At 33.8% G+C, this 24,271-nt stretch overlaps 1 protein-coding gene across 5 annotated transcripts in view; it reads right to left on the reverse strand.

Annotated features, from left to right (window-relative positions):
- Positions 1-2,701: 2,701 nt before the first annotated feature.
- Positions 2,702-24,271, reverse strand: part of LOC132759694 (forkhead box protein K2-like) — a 30,080-nt gene continuing 8,510 nt past the window's right edge. The window contains exons 2-11 of one of the 5 annotated variants that reach the window (XM_060751510.1): positions 24,010-24,213; positions 23,102-23,435; positions 21,323-21,516; positions 20,853-21,100; positions 20,402-20,623; positions 18,343-18,393; positions 15,958-15,981; positions 12,484-12,776; positions 10,010-10,195; positions 2,702-7,420 (exon numbers count right to left, since the gene is read on the reverse strand). In XM_060751510.1, the coding sequence (XP_060607493.1) occupies positions 7,286-7,420; positions 10,010-10,195; positions 12,484-12,776; positions 15,958-15,981; positions 18,343-18,393; positions 20,402-20,623; positions 20,853-21,100; positions 21,323-21,516; positions 23,102-23,435; positions 24,010-24,213 (1,891 nt within the window). In that variant the 3' untranslated portion in view covers positions 2,702-7,285. Of the gene's footprint in view, positions 7,421-9,976; positions 10,196-12,483; positions 12,777-15,957; positions 15,982-18,342; positions 18,394-20,401; positions 20,624-20,852; positions 21,101-21,322; positions 21,517-23,101; positions 23,436-24,009; positions 24,214-24,271 lie in introns of all 5 variants that reach the window. The other 4 variants (XM_060751508.1, XM_060751511.1, XM_060751509.1 and 1 more) reach the window with 4 other exon arrangements.

Consider the following 24,271-nt stretch of genomic DNA (forward strand, 5'->3'; position numbering starts at 1 on the left):
GTTATAGGCCACTAATAGTTTCCTCGCCCAAAAAATAAAAAATACTTTTCTTTTACTCTGTATTTAACAGTCCACATTTTTAACAAAGAAATTTTAACAACAAAATATGATCTTATAAAATCTTGTGTTTCTTTTCGACAAATAGGTAACTCTGACACTTTGTCAATTCAATTATTCCAAAAATATGCCATTGACTGCCTAGTTATATTAGGGCAAAAAAAGACACTGTGGTGATCTTTTGAAGGTCGATTAACATTTTAAAGTGTTTCTCAATGTTAATCTGCTTATTTTTTGTTTACAATAAACTGCTTCAAATCGTTTTTTCTATCAAACTTCCATTACTATGTGCCGTTAGCAATTTGTCCTGGCCTTTAAACATTTTCATGTCAAAAGATATATATGTTTTACTCTGGGCCAGAATCCCATTCTACAATAAATGTCTCAAAATAGAAATAAATGGAATCCCTTTAGAACGCACAAACTGCAAAATTGAAAATAATGCACGCTTGATTTGATGGAGCCTGTTAATGGATGATAATGAAAAGTGCAATATACTGTTCACGCCCATGGCATCAGCTTTTAAAAGCAAAATTAAACAATTTGAAACCCCCGCATACGGCAATCATCATCTGACATATTCACGCCATACATAAAAAACAGTTCTTCAAATTAATGGATGTTTGTGCCCTTAACGAGAAAGCAATGTGCAGTACTTGAAACAAAAAAGAATATTGAAAAGTGATCAGTGGTTATAAGAAGCCTGCATGCATACTAGTATCGCAGACAAGCCTTCAAAAGACAAAGTCAAAATCAGGCAAAATATCCTAATAGTGAATTATGCAGCATTCAAAAAGAAAAACTGGTGCCACAAATAAGAAAAAGGTCAAACAGAAGAAACTTAAAATACATCAATACTGTCATGCTATAAGATCTTTAAGGGAGGGAAATATAACACCTGATTGGATGTTCAGGGCAAGTTTTACGATAGGCCTGAGCCTCCAAACGACACAAGAAACGCTGATAGTTGTTACTTATTTTTTGTAAGACAGACTTTATTTCGAAGATGGGCCACATACTTGGATTAATATTTCAAAGAATAGTTACTATCAAATATCAACAACAAAATCTAAAAAGATAAACAACACATCAAATTAGAAATGTATGACTGACTTTCAGCTCTGATTTTTTATTTTTAAACTGAAGGTTCGGCTATAGATCTACTATCATGTTGCAAAAAAAACCCCATATGTTGGATACGTCATTTAGGGTCTCATAGAGGCCAGGTAGCAGTTTCAGTTTCCCAAAACAATTTTTGTGATATTACAGTATGGTAAAATCTTCTATCTCAGTTCGTTTAGACAGGTTATTATATTTAAGACATCGAAATTTTGAAGAAAAGAAGAAAGAAAACAAAAACGAAAAACTAAAAGAAGCTGATTTTAATTTGAGTGTCAATATTATCTCTTCAACCAGTGCAAGAAACTGAGCATTTGTAAATAGACAATGTAGAAATTAAGATTTAGAGGATATCGAATGAGTGCAAGTTCATTAGCCTATTAAATTTATTGAACAAGTTGAATAAAATTATATTAGGCGGTAAACGTTAGTTTTAAAGAGTATCCTGATGGTGAAATCTTTTCACAGATGAAATTTCTTGGATAACCTTAGATAAAACCAAAATTTTTTATATACATCATTTTTGTGCTCGATGGCAGAAAGAAATTTAGACTGAAAACTTAGAATTCTAGTAATCAGACAAGCAGGAACTTTTAAAGCTGCATGTATCCAGATGTTTCCGAATTTTTCAAGAAAATAAAACTTATAAAAAATATACTAAGATTTTAAGAAAATAAAAAAGATTTTAGTAATAATTTACATGTGTGCGATTAATGACCGATTTTGCAGTATTTATCACCATATTTCTACTGCATGACTAACACAATAAGGACTATATTTGCGTAATTTTCGTGAACTGCAAGTACTGTTTGCAATGAGTAAATAACTTTCTTTTTCACTTAAAAATATTCTACTTTTAAATGCATTTTCATTAAAATAAGCATGAATATTTAATAGTCAAAATATTAGTGATATAAAAACCATCTTCTTGTTTAGAGTTTTACAAGTCATACATACCCAGTAGCCAGACAGTCAACCATTAGTCAATAAATCTGCTTCCTCTTGCAGTCACTATTTCCAGCACATATATATGGTATTAGACAGTCATCTCATCGCAAATATATTAAGCAACTATTAGAAAATCATTTGTTTTTCAATGTTTAGTAAACATTGAAATTACTTTTTCTGAACTATTTGTGTAATGTTATAGGATGGTTAACTCACCACTCACTACCATTTTAAGCATTCAAGCGGTATATACACCTTCATTATTATAGATTAATCTGTACACTAAGCAAAAATCAGCCTTCTAGAAATATTGGTATGCTATAGGTTTCATGGGCATAGGTATTCATCTTTGAAGATCCAAGTACCGTGTTTTTTATTGATTTAATTTTAATTGGATTGCAATGCAATTACAATGACCTTCCAGCTGCCATACCATCTCATGTATACACACAGCACATTATCTGCATGTGATTATCCTTGTCTGCACCAAATCTTAATACTACAATGAACATGTTTACTGTAAATCTTTCATGCCATTATAACTTTAGCTTCAAGAAAATAACAAATCAACACAGTCTTTAAATATTCAAATTTTATTTTTTTTAACATTGTTATCTCTGAAACAAGTAAGATAACAATGAGGAAACAAATAGAGTTATTTCCATTTGGTACACAATTACATAACCAAATACAAAAGCTCTCAAAATTATCCAAAAGCTAAAGCTTTTCACGTTCATAATTTTTTAAACAATTACATGGAGGTTACAATTATACCATGATTTTATTCAATAATTTAATTTCACTTACTGTATTTCAAAAAAATAAAAAATATGGCAATTGACACAATAAAATAAGTGAACAGGTAGGTTGCTGAAACAAAATATGAATTTTGATACCTTAAAATGTTTTATCTCCTAACAAGTTAAAAATGGAAAACATGCATAAAATGGATAAATGACACCTCAACAGAGGCAGCTGACATAAAACAATTTGTTCCCCGGATATCATTGCACAAAAATCTTCTTTTTTTTGTTTTCATAACAAATAAACATAAAACAGACCTAAGAACAAAATCAAACTAAATATAAACAGATTAAGAAAGAAGTGCACTCATAATTATCCCCCCTCATACTTTCACCCTAACATGTAACAATAAGCACAAAAATGTAGCATTTACACATTCTTTTTCTTTTTTTCCCTTTTGACTTCAAATTATTGAAAATATCTAACAAGTTAGTATGGTATTTTTTGGCATTTTAAACAACACATTGACAGAAAATAAAAGCACTGATGCAACAGAAAAAGGGTAAATGTAAATGTACATCACTAATTATGCATCAATTATTGTTATGATTTTTCATAATTACCACAATTTATCATTTTAATTGATATTATATGAATATGGCATGTCTAAAACAGGTTATGCTAAGGTATTTTTCATTCCTTTTTGAGTTACAGACATAGGTGCAGAATAATGTAAGGGTATTACGAGTGTACAAATTTTATGTAAGTGTGAAAATGGAATGAATATAATACTGAAATTATTTTTGTCACTGGCAAAATCATTCTATGATATTCTGAGAAAGTATGAAAAAGTTTAGAAATAAGTTTTCAAAACAGGTTAACTATCACACTTCAAGCTTCACAACAGTTTTACAAAAAAATATCACTCATAGAAGTAAGATAGAAGTTTTCAGTCATACCTGTTGAATTACAGAGAAAAAAAGAACCTTTTTTTGTCAAGATAACCGAAACAACATCTCCTCTCTTCAACAATATATACAATATACAATTTCAACATTTACATAGAAATAACACAATAAAGTAAAGCACTATATACTGGTGAAATGTTCCTTCAATCAGAACATAAGTTCACTCGCAAAAAACCCTAACTCAGTTTACCATTCGTGTTTATCTTATTGCAAGGTGAAAAAAATTTAGAATAATAAATAGGAAACACACATATTTATTCAGTATAAAAAATAAAGTAAATTCTCCTGAAATATCACTAACTTTCCATGTTTTACATGAAATTGAAGACATTTAACGATTAGACTACATATATTTATGTAAAGTGTCATATCTTTAGGCAAATATTCAAACATGCCTAAAATCATGTTTAGTTCTGTCTTAAAGATATATAAAAGCCAGATGCCCTTCCTAGTTCAGCAGTTACTTCTTCAACAACAACAAGAGCTGTCGGTAGGACAGCATGCTCGACTATTCTTAGTGCTTGATAGTAAAAAAAATGCCTGATACAATTACCTCCTCCTGTTTACAGGTTGGGGTCATGATGGTGAACAAGTGTGCAAAGTTTCAAAGCCATATGTCAATGGACTTTGAAAATATTTGAACTATTATAAAAACTTTAACGTAAATTCTAAGTCGAAAAAGGGGCATAATTCTGTCAAAATGCTTGATAGAGTTACCTCCTCCTGTTTACAGGTTGGGGTCATGATGTTGAACAAGTGTGCAAAGTTTCAAAGCCATATGTCAATGGACTTTGAAAATATTTGAACTATTACAAAAACTTTAACGTAAATTCTAAGTCGAAAAAGGGGCATAATTCTGTCAAAATGCTTAATAGAGTTACGTCCTGCTGTCTACAGGTTGGGGTTATGATGTTGAACAAGTGTGCAAAGTTTCAAAGCCATATGTCTATGGACTTTGAAAATATTTGAACTATTACAAAAACTTTAACGTAAATTCTAAGTCGAAAAAGGGCATAATTCTGTCAAAATGCTTGATAGAGTTACCTCCTCCTGTCTACAGGTTGGGGTCATGATGGTGAACAAGTGTGCAAAGTTTCAAAGCCATATGTCAATGGACTTTGAAAATATTTGAACTATTACAAAAACTTTAACGTAAATTCTAAGTCGAAAAAGGGGCATAATTCTGTCAAAATACTTGATAGAGTTACCTCCTCCTGTCTACAGGTTGGGGTCATGATGGTGAACAAGTGTGCAAAGTTTCAAAGCCATATGTCAATGGACTTTGAAAATATTTGAACTATTACAAAAACTTTAACGTAAATTCTAAGTCGAAAAAGGGGCATAATTCTGTCAAAATGCTTGATAGAGTTACCTCCTCCTGTCTACAGGTTGGGGTCATGATGGTGAACAAGTGTGCAAAGTTTCAAAGCCATATGTCAATGGACTTTGAAAATATTTGAACTATTACAAAAACTTTAACATAAGTGGTTACGCCGACGCCTACGCTCGGGTGACTGCAATAGCTCTACTTATTCTTATCGAATAGTCGAGCTAAAAACTGTTACTACATGTATATATTTGTAATTTATTCTTTTAGTTAAGGGAAATACAATGAAATATTTGGAAGACAAATACTCATCATAATCTAATATCTAATTAACCTGCCATAAAAACAAGTGCAGCAATAAAGCGTAAATTATGAATAGTATTTTCTACGTTTTAACTTTCTACATTACAAATATTGAAAAATTACATTCCCACCTTTTGAATGGATTACTATTAAATCAGCATCCACAGTAAATTTCACAAGATTCAAGAATTCAAAATAACTTAATCTTCTTGGATTACATATATAATCAAAGTAATTACAATGCATTCAAGACTTTATTTTTCATGTAATTAATAGTAGGTCCAATTCTACTTATTTTAAGAGAAAATCTCAACATGAAAGAAATTAATTAAATATATCACTGATAAAAGAAATATCCTCTTTAAAGATTTCTTTGAGCATGTAAATGTCTTAACAAAAGTAACCAAAACATGAAAATCTATAAATAAATTACAACAAATGAACAACATTTTATGACAAGTTTACCGTAATTAAAATAAACCATTTTAATAACTTTGCCCATGATTGAAGTTTTCTTGTAACTCATGGCTACGCTTTATGTATGTGTTAAAAGTGGCTGATACATACCTAGAAAAAGCTCTACCTTAACCTTAACTATAAAAGTGTGCATCAGTAATATACCTCAAAATATTGAAGTAAACAGCTCCTTTTAGGCTGTCCCAAAAGGTAAATACATGTACTTGTAACACATGTATCTCACCAATTTTCGCCAGTTTGGATACTTTACTTTTTGTTGCACAAATTGTTATCATCTGTGTAATAAAGTCTTATTTAATCTGAGCAGAAGCAGAAAAATTTCATAAAAATGGAATTATAAAACTAGTGTTGTGTTCAAATAACCATAATGACCCTTTGGTGACCTCGTGTCTGAAAGGTGAGTCTAGCAAATAGTGTGCAATAAAGTGCATGCACATTTTAAGTTTTTGATGAAAGCACTTTCATTTGATGGCCAAGATCAATATTTACAATATTATTAATGAATTTATCTGTGATTCTATGACCACTTGGCGAGACTGAAGATTAAAGGTACAAGCACCTGTGAAGATTGGAACCTGCAGACAGCAGCACTTCTGTGTTATGGTCATGGTAAAGTTTTATCACATACATACAGACAGACCAAATACAATATGTCCTCCTTATCTTATCGATTCAGGGGCATAAAAAATAGGATCATTCAAACAATAAATTATTCATTTACAAAGTTTTGAAACCTAGAAAAACAGCACAGGCTCCAATAAGAAGGAAGTTTAATAGTTTGATAAATACATGAAATTAATTTTGTAATTAAATTATAAAACAAATAATTGAGAACAATAAGCACATTTAATCTTAACTAACAGCTGCCGAACTATAAAAACACTGAACAAAAGGAGATCCCTCACAATGCATCACTAGATATATGCCTAGCTTCTCATCCTATACTTAACTTTTGTTAGTTTCAAAATGAATTATTACATGTTGTGTAACATATTAACTTTGTAATTCTCTCCTTTTTTTCACAGAAATATACTTCTATCACAATTCCTTTAAACAGTTTACTTCACAGAAGTTACACAGAATAATACTTCAGCAAACAGTATGGTCTTGTAAATTATTTAAATGTTAAAAGTATGTTTATACATAGACCAGTTCTTTCTCTAACATCCGGACCACATTTTCAACGTACCACTTGTACTCCTTCAGTCCACCTTTGCCCTAAAACAGTGAATACAAACCCAGCCACAAGTATATACTTTCTGTAAAACATGCTCTCACATAAACAATGTGGCGTGTATATACACATCACTTGTTGCTTTAGAAAAAAAAAACAGTATCATTTTTACTCTGTGACTTCTGATGTTTCCAATTTAACTTGTTTATCTAAAGGTTCATCTTTCATATTTTCAATTTTAATATGATCTTCTAAAGCTCTTTTTGTTGCAATGGATACCGGGGCATTTGTAAGGGCAGTCACCTGTAACATCAAAACAACAAACATTTTAAAAACATTTACACAAAGCCAGATAGTTAACTGTACTGTCAAATCCTTTTATATCAAATGCAAAACACTTCTTTTTAATGACAGTGTATAACAAGAGCACCACATGCAGTGTTAATACTTGTATGTTAAAAATTCTAATTTTAAAGTGGACATTACTTCAAAATTATTGCTGTCAGAATTATGCATCTTGTCATAATAAGCAAGTATTCCAAGTCTAATGTTGATAACTTTTTAAGTGTTTGAATACTGGAATACATTAAATTTTTTGCAAGACGCGAACAATCATGATAGCTTGTCTTTTCCTTTGAAACAAATGAACTAAAAATGGTAAGAAAACTGTAAAAGCTATTTAAAAAGAATTCTTTTGTTCATTATAAACTGAAGCTTATATTGTATCAACTAGAACTATCGCTGAATGCGATTCATACCCCCACCAATGTCCTTGACAGAAGACGACTTGGAAAGGTGGTTAAGGAAATAACTTAAGTCGCACAAATACATAAAAAGAAATTATCTCTGTTGAAAAAAAGACTTATTGTACAGGTAATAGTATAAATATCTATTATCAAATCATGTTTGAAACAGTTACAAATAACCTTACATTTTCCCAATATACTAAACTTTTTGTAAGTCAATTTTTGACCTTCAAGTGTGGCCTTGACCTTAAGCTGGCACAAGGGTAAGATGGGTTCTGCACATCGCCCAATTGGGGTGTACATTTGAGTAAAGTTTTAAGAAAATCCTTCCATTAGTATAGAATTTATAGAGCGGACACAACATATATTCTAGTATTGATTGTATGTAAATTTAAAGACTTAAAAAGGGGCATAACTTTGTCAAAATGCAATACTGAGTTATGAAACTTGACCTGCATATCGTAATTGTGACACCTCATATATCTTTTAAGTTTCAAGCAAATACCTGTGCTAGTTTCAGAAATATTCAAGAACATGTTAAAATCTAAGAAACATTTTCTAAGTCAATTTTTGACCTTGACTTTTAGACTGCACAAAGGTGACATGGATTCTGCACATAACCTTGTTTAGGTGAACATTTGAGTAAAGTTTGAATAAAATTCTTCCATTAGTATAGGATTTATAGAGCGGACACGACATATTGTCTAATATGTGATTGTATGTAAATTTGAAGATTAAAAAGGGGCATAACTTTGTTTAAATGCAATACAGAGTTATGAAACTTGACCAGCATATCTTAATTGTGACATTTCATATATATTTTAAGTTTCAACCAAATACCTTTCCTAGATTCAGAAATATTCAGATATATGTTAAAATTTAAGAACATTTTCTAAGTCAAATTTTGACCTTCAAGTGTGACCTTGACCTTAAGCCAGCAAAAGGGTGACATGGGTTCTGCACATCCCCTTGTTGAGGTGAACATTTGAGCCAAGTTTGAAGAAAATCTCTCAATTCGTGTAGGACTTACAGAGCGGACGCGACATACTGCGTAATATTTGATTGTTTGATATTTGACCTTCAATTGTGACCTTGACCTTAAGCCGGCAAAAGGGTGACATGGGTTCTGCACATCCCCTTGTTGAGGTGAACATTTGAGCCAAGTTTGAAGACAATCTCTCAATAAGTGTAGGACTTACAGAGCGGACACGACATACTGCGTAATATTTGATTGTTTGATATTTGACCTTCAATTGTCACCTTGACCTCAAGATGACACATGGGCAACATGGGTTCTGCACATCCCCTTGATGAAGTGAACATTTGAACCAAGTTTGAAGAAAATCTTTCAATTAGTGTAGGACTTACAGAGCGGTCACGACATATTGTGTAATATTTGATTGTTTGATTTGACCTTCAATTGTGACCTTGACCTTAAGATGACACATGGGCAACATGAGTTCTGCACATCCCCTTGTTGAGGTGAACATTTGAACCAAGTTTGAAGAAAATCTTTCAATTATTGTAGGACTTACAGAGCGGACACGACATACTGTCTAATATATGATTGTGTTTGATATTTGACCTTCAATTGTGACCTTGACCTTGAGCTGACACATGGGCAACATGGGTTCTGCACATCCCCTTGCTGAGGTGAACATTTGAGCCAAGTTTGAAGAAAATCCTTCAAGTGGTATAGGAGTTATAGAGCGGACACGAAAACGGAGACGGACGGACCGACCGACCGACGCGACAAAGCGAATCCATTATAGCCCCCCCACATTTTGTGGTGGGGGTATAATTACTTGGCAAGGAAAAGATCTTAATTGGCATCTTTAATTTTGAAAATGATGTTTAAAAGAACAATTTTAATAAGGCACTTCATGAGGTATTAATGCTCATCTGATACGAGCAACAACTAAACTAGATATGTGTCCATATGACAAAGATGCCTCTGATAGAATTTTGCTGAGTTTTTTAATATTTTCCTTCAAAAGGAAATTATATAGCTAATTGATTGATAAATGAAATAAAAACAGAAATCAAGTAACTTTTACAACAGAATTTGGAAAATACTGTTATTTTTTTTTTAAGACTTAAGTTAGTCTTATACCAAAACAGGTTGTTGAGTTGCTAAATTGCTCACAATCTGTTGTTGCTGCTGCTGTTGTTGTTGTTGCTGCTGCTGCTGCAGATGTTGCTGTAACTGTTGCAAACTAACAGACTGTGTGTTAGGCGAGGACTGTGATAAGGCCTGCTGTACAAGATGTACTCCTGACTGGGAGATTAATGTAAGAGGTTGCTGAGTTGGAGTCACTGGTGACTGTGCAACCTATAACAGAACAATGATTAAGATCGTTCATAAATTTCATGTACCACTAGCCCTTTTGACATTAACAAGAGGGCCATGATGGCCCTGAAATCGCTCACCTGTATATAGGCCCCCAGGCGGGGCTAATTTTAACCCAGGGGCTTTTATTTGAACAAACTTGGTAGATCCCCATTTGAAGATGTTTCATGATAAATATCTAAGCTCTAGCTCTAAGAAAATCTTTAAGTTTTTACTAAACACATATAGTGAAAAACAATGACCCACACCCTCTGTGCGGGCCAATTTTGTCCCCAGGGCTTTTATTTGAACAAACTTGGTAAACACTCACTAGAAGATTATTCATGCTTAATATCTAAACTCTATCTCTTTGGGCTTTTTAACAGAACATTTTTTCAGTTTTTACTATATACATAAAAGGAAAATCAATGATCCCGGGGCCGGGCCAATTTTTTAACCCCAGGGCCCTTAATTTAACAAAAATGGTAGACACCCATTAGAAGATGTTTCATGCTAAATATCTTAGCTCTAGCTTTTAAGATTTTTTAAAAGAAGATTTTTTATGTTTTAACTATATACATAAAAGGAAAAACAATGACCCCCTGGGGCGGGCCAATTTTGACCCTAGGGCTTTTATTTGAACAAACTTGGTGAACACCCATTAGAGGATGTTTCATGCTAAATATCTTAGCTCTAGCTATTTGGGTTTTTTAAAAGAAGATTTTTTAAGGTTTTACTATATGCATATAGGGTAAATCAATGACCCCCTGGGGCGGGGCCAAATTTGACCCCAGGGCTTTTATTTGAACAAACTTGGTAGACACCAGTTAGAGGATGTTTCATGCTAAATATCTTAGCTCTAGCTCTTTGGGTTCTTTAAAAGAAGATTTTTTAAGGTTTTACTATATGCATATAGGAAAAATCAATGACCCCCTGGGGCGGGGCCAATTTTGACCCCAGGGCTTTTATTTGAACAAACTTGGTAGACACTGACTAGAAGATGTTTCATGCCAAATATCTAAGCTCTACCTCTTTGGGTTTTTTAAAAGAAGATTTTTTAAGGTTTTACTATATGCATATAGGGTAAATCAATGACCCCCTGGGGCGGGGCCAATTTTGACCCCAGGGCTTTTATTTGAACAAACTTGGTAGACACCCATTAGAGGATGTTTCATGCTAAATATCTTAGCTCTAGCTCTTTGGGTTCTTTAAAAGAAGATTTTTTAAGGTTTTACTATATGCATATTGGGAAAGTCAATGACCCCCTGGGGCGGGGCCAATTTTGACCCCAGGGCTTTTATTTGAACAAACTTGGTAGACACTCACTAGAAGATGTTTCATGCCAAATATCTAAGCTCTACCTCTTTGGGTTTTTTAAAAGAAGATTTTTTAAGGTTTTACTATATGCCTATAGGGTAAATCAATGACCCCCTGGGGCGGGCCAAATTTGACCCCAGGGCTTTTATTTGAACAAACTTGGCAGACACCCATTAGAGGATGTTTCATGCTAAATGTCTTAGCTCTAGCTCTTTGGGTTCTTTAAAAGAAGATTTTTTAAGGTTTTACTATATGCATATAGGGAAAATCAATGACCCCCTGGGGCGGGGCCAATTTTGACCCCAGGGCTTTTATTTGAACAAACTTGGTAGACACTGACTAGATGATGTTTCATGCCAAATATCTTAGCTCTACCTCTTTGGGTTTTTTAAAAGAAGATATTTTAAGTTTTTCCTTTCGGTTGCCATGGCAACCAGAGTTCTGCATGGAATTAAATTCTTTGAACAATTTTTAAAGGTGACCACCAAAGGAACATTCCTGTGAAGTTTGGATGAAATTGGCCTAGTGGTTTATGAGGAGATGTCATTTAAAGTAAAAGTTTACGGACGACAGACGGACGGACGGCCGGACGCCGGACGAAAAGCGATCACAAAAGCTCACCGTGTCACTTTGTGACAGGTGAGCTAAAAAGCTAATCTGTCAGAAACCCTTCTATACTTCAACCTTAAGTCAGCAACTCTTAAAATGACAGAATGAAAGAAATGTATTCTTTAACAAGAAGGAATCAGATAGTTGAGTATTATAAACAAAGCTATTGACTGGAAACCTGTGCATAAATTGGCATTAAAAGAACTTAATTCTGATATAATAACCAACATTTTACATTTTAAATATGATTGAATTTGGTTCTAAATTGCTTAAACTTACATAAAATACTGTATCAATTTATAAAGATACATTTGTATTTTCGCTTTATATCAGAGAAAATAGGAAGTATGAAGTCATTATCATACCTGGCTATAGACAGGAACACCAGTTGGTGTTGAAACAGAGGTATTCTGTGCAGCTAGAGCAGACATGAGCTGATGTGCTGCTTGTTGGCCGGCTTGTGCTGCTGCTGCCAGTTGCTGGGGTGTAGCTCCACCAGGCAGTCCTCCAGTAGCTAGCTGTGCTTGTTGTCCCCCACCACCACCACCCCCTCCCCCAGGACCTTGAAGCTGACCTGACAGATTAGCAACCAGAGTGACAGGTCGAACCATCTGACCAGTTGATATAGGGACTACAGCTTGTAACTTTTCTGCAAGAGCTGGAAAATACATAAATGTTCAGCTTTATATAAATCTAACCAGTGATATTAACCTCGTTCAGCGTAATCCTTTGTTTTAGAATTACATGTTTTCTATTCTTCAATGAACTGTACACAAAATTAATCATGCCATTATATATATATATTGATAAATTATCAACGATTAAAACGCACCTTTATCATAGAAGTTAATAAACAAGAGGGCCATGATGGCCCAAAGTCGCTCACCTGTATATAGGCCCCTGGAGCGGGGCTAGTTTAAACCCCAGGGCTTTTATTTGAACAAACTTGGTTGTATATATATATATATATTATATATATATATATATATATATATATATATATATATATATATATATATCATATATATATATATACATAATATGTATATACATATACATACATATATATATACATATACATACATATATATATATATATATAATATTCTCTCATTTTCTATATATAATATATATATATATATATATTTATATATATATATATACATAATATGTATCTAATATATCTATATATCTATATATATATATATATATATATATATATTATATATTAAATATATATGTATAATATCTATAATATATATATCTAAAAAAAAAAAGTCAAGCTAATGAATGACCCCCGGGGCGGGGCCAATTTTGACCCCAGGGCTTTTATTTGAACAAACTTGGTAGACACCCATGACAACATGTTTCATGCTAAATATCTTAGCTCTAGCTCTTTGAGTTCTTTAAAAGAAGATTTTTTAAGTTTTAACTATATGCATATAGGGAAAATCAATGACCCCCGGGGCGGGGCCAATTTTGACCCTAGGGCTTTTATTTGAACAAACTTGGTAGACACTCACTAGAAGATGTTTCATGCTTTATATCTAAACACTAGCTATCTGGGTTTTTTCAAAGAAGATTTTTAAGTTTTTGCTATACACAATCATATAAGGAAAATCAATGACCCCCGGGGCGGGGCCAATTTTGACCCTAGGGCTTTGATTTGAACAAACTTTGTAGACACTCACTAGAAGATGTTTCATGCTTATAGCTAAACTCCAGCTATTTGGGTTTTTTAAAGAAGATTTTTAAGTTTTTGCTATACACATATAAGGAAAATCAATGACCCCCCGGGGCGGAGCCAATTTTGACCCCAGGCTTTTATTTGAACAAACTTGGTTGACACCCATTAGAACATGTTTCATGCTAAATATCTTAGCTCTAGCTCTTTGAGTTCTTTAAAAGAAGATTTTTAAGTTTTTACTATATGCATATAGGAAAATCAATGACCCCCTGGGGCGGGGCCAATTTTGACCTAGGGCTTTGATTTGAACAAACTTGGTAGGCACTCATTAGAAGATGTTTCATGCCAAATATCTAAGCTCTAGCTCTTACGGTTTTTTAGAAGAAGATTTTTTAAGTTTTTCTTATTGGTTGCCATGGCAACCAGAGTTTTTAATGGAATTTAAATTTTTGAACAACTTTGAAAGGGGTCCACCTAAGGATCATTTCTGTAAAGTTTGGTTGCAATTGGCCATGTAGTTTAGGAGGAGATGTTGTTTGAAAAGTTTGACGCCATTTTTTGAAGGACGCACGACGCACGACGCACGACGGACGCAGAGTGATGACAAAAGCTCACCTTTGAGCACTTCGTGCTCAGGTGAGCTAAAAATAACATGAAGGACAAAGTGATAGTAGTTACTAAATTTATCTTATGTCTTAACAATGTCAGAGATATAAACATATATAACATTGATCATTTCATCTTATAAAACTATACATATGACATTTCTTAAATTTACACTATAATCTTGAAATCTATCTTTTCTTTATCACATCCAACTTTGTTTATTTATATTTTTTTTTTGAGAAATTCTTAATGAGAAACAGAAAGACATTTTTTTTGTTTGATTTGGTGGCAACACTGTAAAGTTCAAATGGGGACATTTTAGCTACATTGATAAATGAAGATGTCAGGTCTCCTCCAAGCATTATTTCAGACACAAGTGGGCATCCTAGTAGAACCACCAATATTCCAGCAGCTGTGATTTCTTTGTCACATCAAACAATCCAAAGTGCCTGGAAGGTCAATTATCAATACACAAAATGAGAACTGTATTTATACCTGAGCTCTAATCAAATGAATTACATGTATTATGATAGTTATTTCCTGTCCATGGAAAATAAATTAAAAGAAGAACAAAGCTCTAAAATGTTCAAAACAGCAGAAATTGCATACAGCATGAATTAAACTGAACAAGGTTTTATAATACAACTAACAAAAAAAAAAAAAAAAAAAACTAGAGGATGCTTTTGTAAAAAAGCGCATGTCTCCCCCACTGCACTGTGACCTTGACCTTTGACCTACTGACCCCAAAAACAATAGGGATCATCTGCTCTATAAGACCAATCATCCTATGAAGTTTGAGGGCTGTAGGTCAAAAGGAACTCTAGTTATCATCCGGAAACGAGAAATTGACCAACGGTCACTGTGACCTTGACCTTTGAACTACTGACCCCAAAAACAATAGGGATCATCTGCTCAATAAGCCCAATCATCCTATGAAGTTTGAGGTCTGTAGGTCTAAAGGAACTCTAGTTATCATCCGGAAACGAGAAATTGACCAACGGTCAGTGTGACCTTGACCTTTGACCTACTGACCCCAAAAACAATAGGGATCATCAGCTCTATAAGACCAATCATCCTATGAAGTTTGAGGGCTGTAGGTCAAAAGGAACTCTAGTTATCATCCGGAAACGAGAAATTGACCAACGGTCACTGTGACCTTGACCTTTGACCTACTGACCCCAAAAACAATAGGGATCATCTGCTCTAAAAGACCAATCATCCTATGAAGTTTGAGGGCTGTAGGTCAAAAGGAACTCTAGTTATCATCCGGAAACGAGAAATTGACCAACGGTCACTGTGACCTTGACCTTTGACCTACTGACCCCAAAAACAATAGGGATCATCAGCTCTATAAGACCAATCATCCTATGAAGTTTGAGGGCTGTAGGTCAAAAGGAACTCTAGTTATCGTCCGGAAACGAAGAATGGACGGACGGACGGACTGACGGACGGACGGACTGACGGACGGACGGACTGACGGACGGACGGACAGGGCAAAAACAATATGTCTCCCCCCGAGGTGGGGGAGACATAAATATATGCTTACATGGGAACATGAAGTATCTTTTCCCTTAAACATGAAACAAGTCATTGTAAAAAGTAAGCCATTAAGAAGTCACATTATGATAATTTGGTTCAAATTTTCCCAAAGTTGTTGCATAAAAACTGCTCTGTAGGTTATTAACTGAGAAATATACATGCATTAATGGATAAAATCACCTGAGTAGACACATTTGTTGCCCTGATTTTAATACATGTAACACTGGGCACTATAAAAATATAGCTATCTGCAATGAAAGCCCCAGTATTTGTACTTTCAAAATAGAACTGTCAAATGACATCCCACTCCTGCCTTAAAAACACTAGGAATATGAAAAATAAATAGCCGAACACAGAAAAACCGAATCGAACAGATATTTTTATACAAGAATAGCACTAATGCACCTATTTTCTTGCATTAACATTTGCAGAAGCCCTTACAACCTAACTTACAACCCTGCAGACTTGGGCTTTAAATAAGGTAGCTAGTGTATTTGTCCATTACCCCTTTATCATTCATACAAAACAGACATGTACAAATATAATTAGTGCTTGTTGTATCCGAGCACCTGAGTGAGTGTGATACCATGTGTTAGGCAAGTTAAATACAAGTTTCAGTTCATTTTATGTAAGATAAATAGTAGATTAAATGTAGAGAATGCAGTGGAATTTGCTTGTCCCCAAGATACTTTCTTACGGTGAAGTTATATAACCAAACACAAAAACATAATGAAGATCATGAAATTATATTTAAATCTTATATAGCTTTATGACTTTCATACACACTTACATTTTGCAAAAATAAAGTATCATTTTATCTTTTGCAACAGACTTCCTTCCAAGAAGCCAAAATGATCAATTTACATTACAGATATTCAAACATATACACCTTACTAGTTTTTTTTTATAATTATTATTAAGTTTCTGATAGATACAAATTGGTTTCAATATTTATCAATTCCTTATCATATATGATGACGATGAAATAGCTTTGTCAGAAAGATGTCAAGAATGTATGTGACTTAGTTGGAGAGGAGTGTGGTAAAAGCATACATGTCACTTGGTTTGAGACAGTGAGTGTTTAAATGCATGCATGTCACATGGTTGGAGAGGGAGAGTGGTCAGAGTTTGACATTGTTAGACAGTTACTATCTTAGAGTCAATGTGGTAAAAGTATGTCACTCTGTTAGAGACATCGAGTGTGGTGGGAGTATGCCACTTTCTTGGAGAAGGTGAAAGTGCAGATAGTTTGTCACTGTCTTGAAGAAGATGAATGGTGCAGATAGTTTGTTACTGGCTTGGAGAAGGTGAAAGTGCAGATAGTTTGTCACTGTCTTGAAGAAGATGAATGGTGCAGATAGTTTGTTACTGGCTTGGGGAAGGTGAATGGGCAGATAATTTGTCACTGTCTTGAGGAAGGTGAATGGGCAGATAATTTGTCACTGCCTTGGGGAAGGTGAATGGGCGGATAGTTTGTCACTGCCTAGCAGAAGGTGAATGTGGTGAGAGTATGTAACTTTGTTGGTGAAGGCCAATGTGGCTAGTGTATGTCACTGTCTTGGAGAGAATTAGTGTTGTGAGAATATGTCACTGTCTTTGAAAGGAGAGGGCGATAGTTGGGAGTGTATGTCACTGTCTTGGAGAGAATGAGTGCAGTGGGAGTGTGTCCCTTTGTTGGAGAATGAGAGAGTGGTAAGAATATGTCACCATCTTGGAGGAGGGGAGTGTTATGGGAATATTTGACTGTCTTGGAGAGGGTGAGAGTATGTCACTCTGTTGGACAGGTTGAATGTAGTATGTCACTGTCTTAAAGGGGTATTGAAAGAGTAATACACTGTGTTTGATTGGGTGGGTGGGTGTTAACATATACCACTTTATTGAAAAAGAGACAGGCAAGTGTTTGTCACTGTGTTGCAGACAGTAGGTGTATTAAGTGTATTACTGTATAAGAAGGCTGCTATGCTTATAAAGTGTACAAAAAATCATGAACATTAAATTTTTTTACAACTTGTGCTTTGATTTTTAAATATGTGGGCCTTAATCAACAAATAATAAGAAGTGTAGCTTATGATATCAATCTAATTATCCACAAGTCTTTGAAAGATGCAAAGATTAATTCTACATATAAAGATAGAATGAATAGGATAGAAGCTTAAAGCTGTATTTATCACTAGCCGTATATGACTATATGTCACTTTCACAGGAAACAAATACTGTGAAATATACACAAAAAACCCCAAAAAACTAATACATATAGATGTAGTAAAAAATTCCACCCTAATATCTCTGGGTCACATAATAAAGTATTTGGCTAGGGTTGGAATAAATACTGTCAAAAGGAAACTATACAGCAATGTACAAGACAAAAGAGGTTAAAGACAAATGTAGTCACCTTGTGGGAATCTTGGACCCAGGCTGTAGCTGTATGGGTCCATACCATACACTAACAACAAAATAAAGTTATGTCATTCACCAATGCACTTAACAAGCTTTATAAGCAAATATGATATACAAACTAATCAAAGCAAAAAGACTAATAAATAAGAATCAGATATTGCTTTCTCTTTCATCATAGAAACATATCGAAACATAAATATATAGCAAATGAACAAAATTAGAAGATTGGTTTGAGAAAAGAAACAATATCATATAATATGCATGCAAGTAGAAAATCACGGAATGGTTTGAATGTTGCAGGTAAAGCTATACATTTTCTAGTACATTTTCTTACTACCAAGTTACATGTACATTTAATTTCAGATTGGTATACAAGATGTCACTTGTACATATTAATATAATTATTCCATTTCAAGGTTATAAAGCTATATTGGATTCTCTTTATAAACAATGATGTTTGTATCTTTTCTATAGTGATTAGCCATGCATAAATTACTTGCAAAACTTACTTAAACAGCAGGTGATTATTTTGATAGGTCAGTTTTTTTTTTAGCTTTTTTGTACAAATGAATTTAAAAATATATTAACACCATTGTATACAGTTTTTGATACATTTTATTTCACAAATTATAGCTTTACACCCTTTGATGCTCTATAATGTTAAATTTGCACAGACATCGATTATTCAAGGTTCAATTATCGCCACAGATGAGGTTGTTCAAATATCATCAAAACCATTTGAGCCGCGTCATGACAAAACCAACGTAATGCGTTTGTGACCAGCATGGATCCAGACCAGCCTGCGCATCCGCGCAGTCTGATCAGGATCCATGCTATTCGCTAGCAAACCATATTAAAAGTAGAGAAACTGATAGTGAACAGCATGGATCCTGATCAGACTGCGCGGATGCGCAGACTGGTCTGGATCCATGCTGGTCGCAAACCCATTATGTTGGTTTTGTCATGATGCGGCTCAATTTCTTCCACATATCTTAATTCTGACTATTTTGAGGTTTGAGGCACTGACAGTAGTTTGCATTAAACATTTCTGACAAACAACAATAACTCATTTAAAACATCAGAGTGAATGTATAATAATGATTATGATGACATAATGTAACTCAGTCTATTATCACAGTATATCAAAATTCATTTTCAGGACTTGCTCTCACAATCTAAGGTAATAAAATCTAATGCTTTCCGTCTGACGTATTGTGGCTGACCAATTACATGAATATAAAGAAAATATACAAAAAGAGGGCCATGATGGCCCTGAGTCGCTCACCAGAAACAACTGCTTTTCAGTGTTGGAATGTCAATATATTCTAATATTAAATTTGAGCATAGAATATGTTTAAACAATAATTTGAAGAAATGCATCTATTAGTTCTGTAGGAGAAGATGTTTAAATGTTTTTCTATTTTTAGCCCTAGAGACCCCTAAAAGGGGCCAATCAATATAATATTAGCAAACTTGATAAAAGACTACCTAAGAATGCTACAGACAAAGTTTGGTGATCACCCATCAATTAGTTCTGTAGAAATAGACGTTTAAAGGTTTTTCTTTTTTAGCTTTAGCGGGCCCTAAAAGGGGCCAATCAAATTCATATGAGCAAACTTGATAAAAGACTACCCAAGAATGCTAAAGACAAAGTTTGGTGATCATCCATCAATTAGTTCTGTAGAAGATGTTTAAAGGTTTTTATATTTTTAGCTCTGCTGACCCCTAAAAGGGGCCAATTGGAATATAATGAGCAAATTCAAGTGTGACTGTCACAAGGATGCTACAGACCAAATTTGAAGTAAATCTGCTTAGTAGTTTCAGAGAAGAAGACGATTGTTGACGCATGATGACGGACGCCAGAGCATCCCCCTTTGATACTAATAGCTCACCCCGAGCCTTCGGCTCTGGTGAGCTAAAAAGTTATGCATCATTAAACCCAATTGTGTCAGTTCAATGATTAATAAGGTCACTTTACAATGGTGTTAGTAGGTTAATCATTATCAACACACTGTATATAATGAAAATTAAATCAGGATTTATTAAAAGCTTACCTGGATTTTGTGAGGATGGATCTTTTTTAACTTCTACGTGTGCTGCACCATTGGCAAGTGCTGTCAGACCAGAGGGTCCATTTAACATGACCTGTGTACCATTTGTGACAATGACCTTAGGTTTACTAATGACCGATGGTAACTGATGAAGAGCTGCACCTGTTCTAATATTATTATTATATGCCGATGATGTGATTGTGACTGGGTTGAAAGCACCAGGACCTGAAAAGTACAGTCATAGTATACATATACATCTCATGATTGAATTTTGACTTCTGTATTCAATATTTGCTGTTTTTTTCTTTTTCTCCTTTTATCAAAAGCGATGATAATATCAGACAATTTGGTAGCAATCATCATTACATTACCTTTTACACAAACATGCTACACTAAAACTGAAGAAAAATATTTTTTAATCATACAGCATACTTGATAATAACTAAAACCAAACCTTGCAATGTATTGTTTGCAGGCAATGCATTATTGGACTGATTTAACCTCAACTCGTCTGCTGATGGAGGTAGCATTGGTTGTGATCTCTGAGCTACACCAGATGACAATGCTATCTGCTGTTGTTGTTGCTGTTGCTGTATCATCATCTGCTGGGACATCTCATCTTCAGGTATTGGACTACCTTCTCGAGATAAACTATCAGGTGTGAACATCCCACTCATGTGACTAGGAGAAGTTGGTGCAGACCTATATCCACAAAACACAAGTATAGCTCATTTCAATCAATACAAGGCAAGAAACTTGAACCTTATAAACAAATGTAGAGGAGCAAAATCTATTTGATACACCTGAACATTTTTACCCCTGTATTTGTTGTAATTAAAGACCTTAAATGTAATGGTAAAATCTCTTAAACACATGCTTATATTATGGTTCTAAAATAATTGTAAATACAAAAGTTTATTATACCTTGATGAGAGACCACCAAATGGGGCTCTAAAACAGGGTACCCCTCTTTGCCTTCGTCTCCGGAAAGCCTGTGCAGTTAATTTTGCTTCTGAAGCAGGATCAATTCTCCAAAATGATCCTTTCCCAGGCTCTTCCTGTGACCTAGCCACTTTTACAAAATATCTATTCAATGACAAGTTGTGACGAATTGAGTTCTGTAAAAAAACAAAAAAACAATGTTAAGTTATCATGGTGTATTTTGCCATTTTCTTCCAATGTTCAGTTAGTTAAACAGATAAACCAAGAATTCATAACTGTGTTAACATAAACTTAAATTAAATATAATCCTCATATGATAATGATGCAAACTGTATTCATGTACTAAATGACTTTAGAATGTTTAAAATGAAAATATATCACTATAAATTTGAAGTTGTACAGATGTTGCTTAATGGTTGGTCTCAATAAAATTATATGAAGCAGTTATTTCTCCCTAAAATTTCCTAGCAGGATGAGCCCTGGTATTTTAATATCAAAGTTACCAAAAACGTCAAAGACTGCAAAATGTCTGACACCGGAGGTAAGGCTCCCACGGTTACACGTTTAAACGAATTCGTTTTGATTTTCATTTGTAAACGTGTACGATCTCTTTTACCGTTTAATCGAAATGACCATAATTATTGTCTTACTAAATATCTTAATCATTGTCTGTTATCAAGGATTTAATCAATTCTAATTGGTTTATTCCAAAGTAAAAACGGTGTTTACCAACCTCCACACAGCATCACTGTGCAATAATCGCTCCTGACATAATACATTTTTGGTAAAGTTGATTTTCCTTTGATCTTTCAAAAGTGTGAAATGGGGATACAATGCAGAAAATATGTGCAGACTCAATCGTGATAAGCCCTGAACACTATTTGTACATGTATTAAAAATAGAAAGTAACTCATCATTTGGTGACAACTACATGATCTAGTATAGTACAAAGAAGTACCACAATTTATTGTTTCGGTTCTTAACAATCATGTAAACGTGGGAGCCTTAACTGGTAGTCACATTATAATTTATATAGGTATAGAAGGAAAAGCATTAAATTTTGGAAGTCACTAGTCAAAATCAGGAGTAAATGACTCCCAAACATCCACTAAAGGAAGCCCAGTTTTATCTTTATTTGTACATATTTGTCACTTCAAATAATTTTTCCCAATTAAAAAAGCCGAGCTTAATCAATTAAATACAAAATGTTTTCCTACTGATCAAAAACTGTCTGACAGCTATAAAAACCAGTAAAATAAAGCAAAAATAAAGGCAAGTATTTCCTAAATGATATTTATTTGTTACTCTTTGTAAAGTAAATGGTTAATAAAGTATTTGACTGAAAGTCTGTTAACAAAACTGATAAATATTCTGCAAAAATAATTTTTCTCATCTTTTTTATTAAAATGACATTATGCCCATCTAAGGGTATTTAATAAGTGAACAGGTGAAAGTAAAAAATGTGGACATTTTGAAATTATTCCTTTAAATTTTATAATTTACTTTGTATGACTGATATATAATTCACCTTGCCAACTGAAATTTCTGTAAATTTACATTAGAATTTACTTGTAATATTCAATTATGTAAAGGGGTGGGGCAGTCTTTTTATATTCTAGGCAGATTTATATTTTTTCTAAACATTTTCCAAGATCTTGTCAATCAATAGGGTTTTCAACTCTATTTGACAATGAACAAATAAGCATAATGCCACTTCAACAATCACATTTAAAAGAGTAAACATATCAAGTTGTTACATACCTGCCAGCCCTTATCAGCATTTCTATAATAAGGATAATTTTTAGTGATATACGCATAAATTCCACTTAATGTCAATTGTCTATCTACAGCTGATGTTATTGCCTGGACTATTAATTGTGCATAAGAATATGGCGGTTTTGATTCATCTCTAACACTGACTTCTGAAGTAGCTGAAGGTGGTGTCTGAACAATACTTGAATTTTCCGCTGCTTTTTCTGCTTCCTGTCTATGATGCTGAGCAGCTGCTGTCAATGCTGCCATCTGTATGTCTGACATACCAATTAAACGATGGGCTGAGCCAGCGCGTGGACTTGTTGGGCAAGAATTTGCAGCACTGAAAATATATCAATTTTAACATAAAAGCCATCTATAACATTTTAAAAATCTACAAAACCATGAGCAAATAATTCCTGGATATGAAAGCATAAAACAAAATGATCAAGGATGATTTACTGTTCTAAGTTGTACTCTAAATAAAAGCAACTGGACAGTGTGTCAATGATTTTTTTTTTGGAAGATGAAAGAAACAGAAATTTGGTACCATATAACACATATTATCGGATAATCTAAGATGTTTAACACTGTTTAATTATGCAATTAACATTGTTTGGTAAGATGAAATTCGGCAGTAAAGGAGTTGCCCACCCTTAAAGAAATTGATTTTCATTGTACAAGACTGTAACAAGATTCCATTATGTGGTACTGATAGAATTAACAGCATTAAATGGCAGCATAGCCTAACATGAATGAGATATCCCTTAGCTAAATTATAATTTCTGTAGCCAAATCAAGAAAAATGGCTAATGGCAAAGTGAGCCAGTTGTTTTGTTTTATATGTTCACCTAATTCTGGATAAAATGCAGTTTAACATACTGAACACTAAATGATAACATCAAAGAATTGTTTACCTAATTGTTCCTGTTGGTGAAGGACATGGACTATTCTGCATACTACTATTAGGTTCTGGGATATTTATCTTCAATGGTGGGAGTACTTTTTTCTTTGGCGGACTTGCTGGTGGAGGTGGGGGATTACTTGGCTGAGTGGCATCTTCTTCTACCAATGACTGAAAACTGATTTTGATGTTTGTGCTGGGAAAACGCAATACACATCTGAAAATAATTACACAGTAATAAACTAAACAATTTGATCAGTAAAAAGTGTTTTTTT

The sequence above is a fragment of the Ruditapes philippinarum genome, unplaced genomic scaffold, assembly GCF_026571515.1.
Source record: "Ruditapes philippinarum isolate M1 unplaced genomic scaffold, ASM2657151v2 ctg2306_1_1_1_1, whole genome shotgun sequence".
In the NCBI taxonomy this organism is placed as follows: Eukaryota; Metazoa; Mollusca; class Bivalvia; order Venerida; family Veneridae; genus Ruditapes; species Ruditapes philippinarum.